General features: G+C 40.5%; 1 protein-coding gene across 2 annotated transcripts in view; it reads left to right on the forward strand.

The window, feature by feature from the left end:
• The first annotated feature begins 7301 nt into the window (after positions 1-7301).
• Positions 7302-10657, forward strand: part of Tph2 (tryptophan hydroxylase 2) — a 101531-nt gene continuing 98175 nt past the window's right edge. Inside the window, exons 1-2 of one of the 2 annotated variants that reach the window (XM_005358057.2) lie at positions 7302-7414; positions 10092-10251. In XM_005358057.2, coding sequence (XP_005358114.1) covers positions 7302-7414; positions 10092-10251 — 273 coding nt within the window. The remainder of the gene's footprint in view (positions 7415-10091; positions 10252-10657) is intronic. The other variant, XM_005358056.3, reaches the window with a different exon arrangement.

Here is a 10657-nt window from a genome sequence, read left to right on the forward strand (position 1 = left end):
TAAAGTGATGGTTAACTTTCGAAATTACTGTCTAGTATAGTTACAAACAATAGGGTTTTCCAAAATTCTTATTTGGAGTTCTGGCCAGAACGTCATGAGAAGGTACACCATTTCAGCATTTGGTACCCAAAAAACTGGTCTTATAGTAGCACTATTAGCATCACAATGTCATCTCAACCAGGCAGAGTTGTTGCTGTGGGGTCCCATCTTCCTGGAAATTTCAAAGATTACTGCAGTCTGCAGTCGTTACCCAGCCAGAGGAAGCAAGATGTGACTGCCTGGCCGAAAAAGGTACCGAGCCACATGGTTAACTCAAATAAGAATTATGGGTTAATCTAAGTAATAAGAATTAGTTAATAAGAAGCCTGAGCTAATGGACCAGTTTATAACTAATGTAAACCTCTTTGGGACTAAACAGCTGTAGGACCTGGTGGGACAGAAACATCAGTCAACAAACATGGCCTAACATATCTATGATTTCAGCTTACATGGCTTGGGTTTCTGGGATCTTGACAAGACTTATTGGCTTCCAAAAGTCACCTACTTGTTGGACCACAGCCTGTTTATTCATCCCCATGAACATGGAATTAACACATATGTTGGTTGTAGAGAGCTTGCTTACAGCCTGCCTTAGCCTGAAAATTCCTCAACTAGAACCACACAGAAGGCATCCTTCTGGCCCTTTGTGGCTCTATCCTTCACAGATTTTTCCCTTTGGATGTCTCCTATCTGCCATCGGCAACTCTTGTTTTCTTTTTTTAGTGACTATTGGCCAGCTGTTGTGTTGTGTTTTTTTTTTTTTTTTCCCAATAGCACATGACAACTTTTTGCCCTGCCTGGTTTTTCATTCCCTCCTCCAGGATAGGGTATATGTCTTTTGTGTTTCTCTCCAGTCACATAAAGACTGTTTCAGAACCAATGACATGTGTACTCTTTAAGACTTCATTACTGGATTTGTCTCCATTTATTATTGAATAAAATGTGAACAAGAGCAGAGCCTCCCGCAGGGATTCTGAACAGCTTAATCAGTTGGTTCCCACTTGCAGCTACAGGTAAGAGGTTTCACCTGGTTTGCTCACATTCTACCTGGTTTTCTGAGAAATATCTGGTACTCTGGCTAATCCAGGAAATGGGAATTGCAGGCCTCTGAGTGTGCTGAAACCAATGTCAAACAAATGAAGAGAAAGTTACTGAACTCACCTATTGACATTTTTAAAATGGTATAGCTTACGTCTTAGTAGATATAAGTGTTGACAGAGGTTTCTGTCCTGCTTGGTCCTGCAGTTGTTAAGTCCCAAAGAATCACACAGGGGTCTACATTAATTATAAAATGTTTGGCTTATTGGCTCAGGCTTCTTATTAACTCATAACTTATATTAGCCCATAATTCTCGTCTATGTTAGCCATATGACTTGGTACCTTTTGTGGCAAGGCAGTCACATCTTGCTTCCTCTGTGGTTGAGTCATGACTGCAGACTGAAACTTTTCCTATAATTCTCATTACCACGCCTCTATTTCCTGCCTGGTCACCATCACCCCACCTACATTTCCTGCCTGGCTACTGACCAATCAGCATTTCATTAAAAATAATACAAGTTATAGAATAAAAGACCATTGTCCCACAGCACGTAAATATTCTCCTGTGGAGACTGGCTTTTCTACATGATCACAAAGGTGAACTTTTGCCAAATATTTCCACTTCATAGTCAATAGTTTTTCACGTTCAGGGTTAGAGAGTACGTTGGTGACACACTGGATTTATTCTTTGAGTTCCAAGATGGGAAAGCCATACTCCTGGATTTCCACCACAGTACAGCAATGAGTGCACCCAAGGCAATTCCAACATGGTGAAGATCAGTATCACAGAAAGAGTGTTATGGTCAGGCTAACCCAACAGTGGCTGTCCCCTGATGGAAAACCCAAGAATCCAATCGTTGTTCAGTCTATGAGGCTGGATGTCTCAGCTGGTCATCTTCTATGTGGGAATCCTGGAGAAGTAGGCTCTAATATCAGTGAAGAAATACCTTAGCATCAGGATATAGGGGCGAGGGCAAGCAGGCAAAAGGCAAAACTGCTTTCTCCCTTGTCCTGAAGGTGTGGCCCAGATTTAGTGTGGATCTTCTGACTTGGAATGATCCAATCCGGAAAAGTCCCTCACAGGTGTGCCCAGATGCTTAGGTTTTAATTCCAGATGTAGTCGAGTTGACAACCAAGAACAGCCATCACAAGCACTGTACTTCCAAGCCCAGGTTTAGCTCTTGGCCACGTGGTAGGCTAGCAAAGTTGAGAGAAATAAGGGCTGTGATTATTCACAAGAGTGAATGAAAAGCCTGTCTTCTTAGGGTCAGCAAGGACTTCTCAAAGGAGAGAATTAAGGAAGTAGAAGAAAAGGGCAGAATGTGGATTGGAAATGCAGGTGTCATGAGGATTGGCTGTACCCAGTTGCATTTCAAGCATGTGTATGTTGGTATAGGTAGACAGCCATTTTAAGCTATATGTGCAAACCATCCGTTCTTATTGCCTATGTGCATGAATGCACGTACTTAATTACTGCTAAGCTACTATGTTCTAACCAATCTCAGGTACATACTTCATGAACTATACGTGTGTGGGCTGGAACTGTCTGGCAAAGAAAATGGTGCTGTATAGAAGCTTATATGGGTTTCTTAAAGGAAATCATTACAGGTTTACTTCATTTCCTATTGTTAATAAGCTCTTACTAAATCATGTGAAATAGGCTAGAAAGTTGCTTTAGTATAATAAGTGGTTGGAGAAGTTAGGAGCGGATGGTATGAGTATCAAGCTGCAATTGCCAAAGAACCTGAAGTACATACCCTGTAGGATCCAGGAGTCAGATGCCAATGGAAAACATCCAGACACACTAATGATTGAGTTGGTGTGTATTAGAAAATCCAACCCTTTCTATTGCCTTGTTCAATGTGGAGTTAAGAGATACAAATATGAAATAATAGGCATGATGTTTTAAAATCAATATGACAAGTTATCCAAAGAAAAATGACCAGACTTTGTGTGGCAGGCATCTCGGCCTCCAAACTGCCACTACTGCTTCCCACTCCGTCTCTACCTCAAGTAACCTCATGGCTGCTCTCTCTTCTTCTTGGGGAATTGCCAGGTAAATTCCTACTTAAGTCATTATCCTGGTGGCCGCGCTCAGATCCTCATGCATGCTAGGCAATTTATCTTCTAGTGGCTTACACACCCAGCCTATCTTTCTCTTGGTGATCTTGTGTTTCCAATCAGTTTCTTATTTAGCCAGAAAGGTGAGTGCTGTATAGAAGGATATGTAGTCCTTATTTCTCATATTTTACCTACACACAGAAATTAATAATATGGGAAGATTCCTGTTGTGTACCATAGGCACTTCTACATCTTCTTGCTTCTCTCAGTTAATAAATTTACCTTTTGGGGTGGGAGGTCCTTCTGTCTACGTGTTGCTTTTATTGGTTAATGAATAAAGAGCTGGCTTGGCCCATAGCATGGTAGGAGGAAGGCAGAGTCAGAGAGAAGCTGTGGATCCTCTGCCTGAGACAGACACTAGGAATATTACTGGGTAAGCCACTGCCATGTGGTGATACACAGATTAATAGAAATGGGTTAAATTAATTTATTAGAATTAGCGAATAAGAAGCTAATGCTAATGGGCCAAACAGTGTTTTAATTAATATGGTTTCTGTGTGATTATTTTGGGTCCAAGTGGCCAGGAACAAACAAGTGGCATCCTTACAACAACCTTTAGTATTTACAAATACATTTTTGTGCCTTTATTCCCATAGTCTGCTGCTGCCAAGATCCATTTCTATTTTACAGTGATTTAAGGGCTGGTTGATAGTATTTCTCTTACTTTCATTATTATCTTTATTGACAAGGATATCTATGTTGAAAGGCACTAGAATACTTAACATAAAGATTTTAGACCCTTCCATATCTCAGCCAATCACTACCATGGTCACTTATGGTCCTGGGCGGTGGATCCTGAACTGTATAAAACAGAGAAAGCAAGCCAACTGCTCATCTACCTGCATTTATCTCATCTGTTTTCTGATTGTGAATGAAATGTGCCCGTCTGCAGCTGCGCTACCTTGACTGCCTTACTACCCATCATGGACTATACCTGTGAAGAGTCAGGTAGACCAAACTCTTACGCTCTTTAAGTTGCCTTAAGACAGCAATTATAACCAACTGTTAGATTGTATGTTTTATACTGCTTTTACTCCCTAAAGAATCCCTGTGGCCACTGAGACAATGGGGATGTTTTATCAGGAACTCACCAAGGCCAGCTGGCCTGGGTCTGAAAAAACCTGGGATAAAACCGGACTCGCTGAACATAGTGGACAATGAGGACTACTGAGAACTCAAGAACAATGGCAATGGGTTATTGATCCTACTGCAAATACTGGCTTTGTGGGAGCCTAGGCAGTTTGGATGCTCACCTTACTAGACCTGGATGGAGATGGCTGGTCCTTGGACTTCCCACTGGGCAGGGAACCCTGATAGCTCTATGGGCTGACAAGGGAGGGGAACTTGATTGGGGGAGGGGGAGGGAAATGGGAGGAGGTGGCGGGGAAGAGACAGAAATCTTTAATAAATAAATAAACAGAAAAAAAAATGAAAAAAAAAACTCCAGCTCCAGGATTTCGGAGGCCTCTGACGCCTGTACACACACAAACGGTTAAAAATGAAATAAATCTCTTTAGATGGTTAAAAAAAAAAAAAGAATCCCTGTGGCAATTCTTCACTTCCACCCTCGTATCCCCTGGCTATCATAAATCTGCCCTGATTTTTTTCCTCTTTTTTATTGTTTATTTTTACATTTAGACATTCCATATAAACAAAACCATGCAAACTTGTGGTTCTTTGTGTTTGGTGCTTTTTTTTTTTGCATAGCACAATATTTTCAAAATTCACTCTTAGTGTGGTCTTGCATCAATTTTAGGGATTGCGTATTTCATTCCTTTGCATCACCAAGTGATAGTCAACTTAGAATACACAATATTTTGCTTGCCTTCTCATCAGCTGGTGATTTTTAATTGCCTTTTCTTTTATGATTAATGTTATCATGAACAATCTTGTACAGTCTTTCTTTGGCTATGTTTTTACTTTTGGGGGATATATATATATATATACCTAAGAGTTGAGTTGTTGAGTTCCAGCTGGAGTGGGATTGTTGTACCCAGTGACACTTGACTGGGGAAAAGAGAGTTTCTCTTTCCTAGCAAGTATCAGTTGCAAAATGGCTTCTTTGTCTATGGATAGGACTTTGTGACCACTTCCATTCACTGGGATGGGACTTTTGTCTGGCTTGGATTTGTGCAGGTCTTGTGCATGACATCATAGTCTCTGTGGGTTCATATGGGCATCAGTTTTGAGGCATCTGGATGACACTTTCCATGGAGACATCCATCACCTCTAGCTCATACATGCTTCCTGCTGTTTCTTCTGCATTGATAGCTAGAGGGGAAGGGTTTGATAAAGACATTGTTTAGTCTTGAGCGCTCCTAGTTTCTTCATTCTCTGCACACTGCCCAGTTGTGATTCTGGCTTAATTACCATCCACTGCAAGAAGAAATTGTTCCCTCTACCTCAAACCCTCTCTTTGCTGTTTCCCGTTGCCTATGACACGGCCAAATTAACTTTTAAAGATTCAGCCTGGACAACTCCCCAAAGAGTCTCAGGATTCCATAATGTATTGCTGACTACTCTGTGACTTGTGCTTTTGATGTCTTCTGAAGAGAGGTCCATCTCCTTTGTTTCACTTGCTTCTCTCAGCTGGACCCCTTGTGGGTCAGTGTTGAATCGTATATTCCTTTGCACCCACAGGATTTAGTTACATTGCTCAATACAAACTCAGGGCTCAACAAATTTTTGTTGAGTTAGACATCTGTTCTATGTATGGCCCTATAAGCTATGGTCTGTTGAGCCTGCTTTTGTTTATATTCTTCTTTTTTGCAGTATTCGAGACTGTACAATATCACAATAGAGAACATGGATCCTGGAGTCAAATCACCTGAATTTAAATCCCACGCACACATGCATACATATGGATGTCAGTAACTCTCTCTTAATGCTGTCATGATAACTGATCATGTTTTGGCCTATAAAAGTACATAGAAAATGTTTAGAATAGAAACTAGCAAAATTAGGCATTTCTCAATGTCAACTATGATTTTTAGAATTACTTCAGTTAATTTATTAGTATTTGCTTTCCTATTAGTTTTTAAGCATTGATCTTTGGTGGAAATATAAGCTGAATGATTATTTCCAGAGTTGGATCAAATAATAATTATAAAAACCCTCACCTATCCAGAAACAAATAAAACCCAACCAGTGTCAACACATATACTTTTGTTTTGAAGAGTCTTCATTTTGTTTTCTAGATAAACAAACTGTTCAAGTCCCAGATTTTGTTTAGTTCTTCAGTTAAACAAATACACTTGGTAAAGAATTTTCTATCTCCAAAGGATTGGCAAGCTCTCCAAAGTTGGAAAACTAAGAATATAATTTTATCTATGCCTGTCAAATTGCTGGATCTGATCATGTCACAGATGGAAGGAAACATTCACTGGAAGTATCAAAAAAGTGCTGGGTCTGTTTTGGTTGCCATGTGTTTCTTATTTAGTAAAGAGCATTTTAGAAGGTGAGTGTCTAAGTCCAAGCCTTGCATTTCTTTTTCAGAACAAGAGCCTGAGTGTCCCTCTACATAGAGATGCTACAGGTTTTGCAAACAGACCTTTTATGAAAACCATCACACACAGGCACACATGTAAAATTTGCACATCATAACATGTCAGCTCTCAGAAAAACTTTTTAGAATTTTTTTTATTACTTTTAGAAAGCACAAAGCCCTTAAATTGCTTAAAGACTGTGGGTAACTTTCCAGTAGCAGGCTTGAGAGCTAACCTTAGAGGACTTGTGTTTTGTTGCAAGAAGAGAAAAATCACCCCGATGCTATTGTTCTCCATCATCTCCTCCCAAAGAGCTACTCGACCTAGGAAACAAGCAAATCTCATCATGAGCTCAGATAACCTCAGGCTTCAGATCTGTAATCTGACTGTGGCCATCAGCAACCAGAAATGAGTTTTTTCTAATCAGCTTTCCATCAGTGCCCAGTCACTCATATAAAAGAACACAGGGAGGGAGGCAAGCACACTGCTCTTCAGCACCAAGGTTTCTGGACAGCGCCCCGAGCAGGCTGCTGTCACTGGCCTCTTCCTCCTTCGTCTCTGCCAGGGTTGCCCCTCTGGTCCCCCCTGCTGCTGAGAAAGAAAATTACATCGGGATCCATGCAGCCCGCAATGATGATGTTTTCCAGTAAATACTGGGCCAGGAGAGGGTTGTCCCTGGATTCAGCAGTGCCTGAAGAGCACCAGCTAGTTGGCAGCTTAACAGTGAGTACTTGGCACTCTCCGCTGTTCTGTAGGGCAGCAATTGTTTTAACCGCACCATATGGACACCTGCTGTAGAGTAAGCATGCACTTCCACTCCCTCCTCCTCTGTAGTCTTGTCTCACTACCCCCTTCTGTCTACCTGAGCTCTTCACAAGGTAAAGCAGGGGGCTAATTGTGAAGAGATACACTTTTCTCAAACAGTCAAGTTCCTTATGGTGAAGAGTGGAAGGTTATGTGAATCAATCTCCTAAATTCACTCCTCCCTCAAAGGATAGAACATTGAAAGGCCTATAGGAAGATTTGGGAGAAAGAATTAAATATATTTTTATGGTTTCTACAAGACAGTATGTCTCCTATATCCCTCCCCACCCCAACTTGTCTTTGAACACAGAATGTGTATTCTTGATTTGAAGCACAGGTTTTGGAATAAAAAGAGCAGCCATTGTCATCCAGAGGTTTTCCTGCATGCCACTTTATTCCCCTTTGTATAGGTTAATGGATGAAATAATGAAATACTCCTTGTGTCAATATTTGCAAGATATTTTTGCATTTAAAATATTGACATTAAAGAATGGTATTTGTAAAGCTACAGTTCTTGCAAAGGTTTAGATCCTAATTTGAGCAATAGTTATGAGATTTAATAAAAACGGTACTTTTGTTTTACTAACAAAATATATCCAGGCTTCTGTCATTAAAATTTTAGGGGCTTTTTTTAGGGGCTGCTTCACTGTTGTCTTTCCTGTTTGTCAACAGATTCCAAATTCAGCTTGTCAGAGAAAAAAAATCACGTTGAATTCTTTAGTTCCATATATGTGTATTCTACTTATTACCTCACAAATGTTGAAAAATAGCCCCAGTAACTTTCTTAGCACTATTTAAATCAATTTGTGAAAATGAGGCCAAAATGTAAAATAGAATTTTCTAACTCTCAAATATCATGAATATTTGGATAAGAAGTTACATTGAGGAATTCTGGAGTCAGAACAGAATGCCAGGAGGGAAACACAGAAAAAAAAAACACCTCAGTTATGGGTAATGTATGACCCTTTCACAGAAAAATGCTCCTTAGACACAGGAGATCTGGGGATGATGTGGAGAGGCTGAAGCAGATGTTGAGACTACGAAGAAATTTGAGCTTTTAAATGACTAAACCCACTGTCAAATGCCAGTACCGGCATAAACTTCTCTCCCTCAAGCCATAAATAATAAAATATCCTTTCCTATTACATATAAATTCAGCGAGTGAGACAATCTTAATGCATGAAAATAAAGCCAGGAGAGAAATTGAAGGAAGACAGCGGCAAATCACTTTTCACTGGGGTCCTTATAAATGTGTGGGTCTCAGTTCTATGAGGATGTCGTGGACCGGTGTGATTATGTTATCCTACCATTAGCTAGGGAGACAGAGAGATCTCTGTTTGCCCAACTCTGCTTTCATATGCAATGAGTACAAAACAGACTGTCATAATCTCATATTGTCTGTCAAATGAAAAGTTCCCAGCTTTGTTTCTCAAATTCTGCAATGTGCCTTGAATTGCTCGAATCTGTTATTTTTATCTTTAGCTAGAAGAACTTAAGTTATTGCTCAGATTCTCTTGGTTGTTCCTAGTGATTAGCTAGGTGGTTCTTTCTCTCTCTTCTGCCTTTCCGACTGCCTGTTTTATTTGTGACGGAAATGTACCAGTCACTGTCCAGGATCAGTTTCCCACAGCGGGGTTGGTTGGACACACTGTTCGGTCGCGGACTTCCTCAGTGGGTAGGAAGCTTTAGACTGACGGTTTGGGATGGTAAAATGGGTCTCGATGGAGAAATGATCCTTTTTCACCCATGTCCTGACTTGTTTCAGAATGCAATAAATACTTCTGTTTTAAGAGACTTTATTGAAGCTACCTTTGCTCTGCCAAAACTATGTTTGGTCTTATGTTTGGTATTTTTACTAATTAATAAAGTTTACAGATGGACCAATGAAGATAAATAACCAGATTTTATGCTGCAAAATTGCCTGAAAAGAAAGGCAGGAATTCCTTTTTGAAAGGAGGAGGAGTGGATGGGGGGATAGATTGGGGTGAGGGGGAGGGAGCAGAGAAATAGGAGGGTGGGGAACTGTGGTTGGCATGTAAAATAAATGAAAGAATTTAATAAAAAAGAGAAAAAGAAAGGCAGAGATTATCTACATATATTATTTTATATTATTGCAGTGGTTCTCAACCTGTGGGTTGTGACTCCCTCTGCAGTTTGGGGTCGAACATCCCTTTCACAGGGGTTGTTAAGATCATCAGAAATATAAGATATTTACATCACAATTCATAACAGTAGCAAAATTACAGTTATAAAGTGGCAATGAAGGTAATTTTATGGTTGGGGGTCACCACAACATGAAGAACTGTATTAAAGGGTCATAGCATTAGAAAGGTTGAGACCCACTGTTCTTACTGATAATTAGGTTTTCATCACCATCAAACTAAAGGAAACCTAGCCTTCCTTTAAGTTAATCCTCCAGACACTACCTTGAAACAGTGCAAAGAGTACCTCAGCATAGAGTAGACGAGGATTTCAGACAGCTGAGCGCCATGAGGACTCCACTGTGAGCTAGTGTGATGGATAGGGTGTCCCCCATTCAAGGGGGATCTCTAGGCAAATTAAATTATGGAGACCTCTGGAATCTGGCTGATATTTGTGCTTCTACTTCTTGAAGCTAAATAAAGCTATTGCTGGCAAGAATGAGGACAAGAGGGGAAGCAAAGGGAGCGGCAGAAGCGACACCGCGGAGAGCGGCAAGACAGCAGTTGTGTTCTCCTTGAAGAATGAGGTCGGAGGGCTGGTGAAAGCGCTGAGACTCTTCCAGGTAAATGCAAGGTGCCCGTTTGCAACTTTACGGTGGCCGTGTGCCTGGCTGCAGACCTGTTGCCTGATCTAAAGCCATTTCTGAATCCATTTCTGGTTAACATCAGAAAAAACTTGGACGGAACCGATTGTCATGAGGATTTTACAAGGGAAGCTGGCTCTTCCTAACTTCATGAGAACTGTAATTTATTAGCTCAGAGTTAGCCTATTAGGAATCCTGTACACTGTTGCCAGGTAAGAAAGTCTGTAATTCAAAAGTGGGAGCTTTGCAGTTGAAAATGCAAACACACACACACACACACACACACACACACACACACACACACACAGTGCTTCCAAATATCAAGATTCTATACCCTGCTTTGATTTACTAAATTTGAACTGTGCTTATGTAATGAAAGCATATA

Source organism: Microtus ochrogaster, chromosome 24 (genome assembly GCF_000317375.1).
Source record: "Microtus ochrogaster isolate Prairie Vole_2 chromosome 24, MicOch1.0, whole genome shotgun sequence".
In the NCBI taxonomy this organism is placed as follows: domain Eukaryota; kingdom Metazoa; phylum Chordata; class Mammalia; order Rodentia; family Cricetidae; genus Microtus; species Microtus ochrogaster.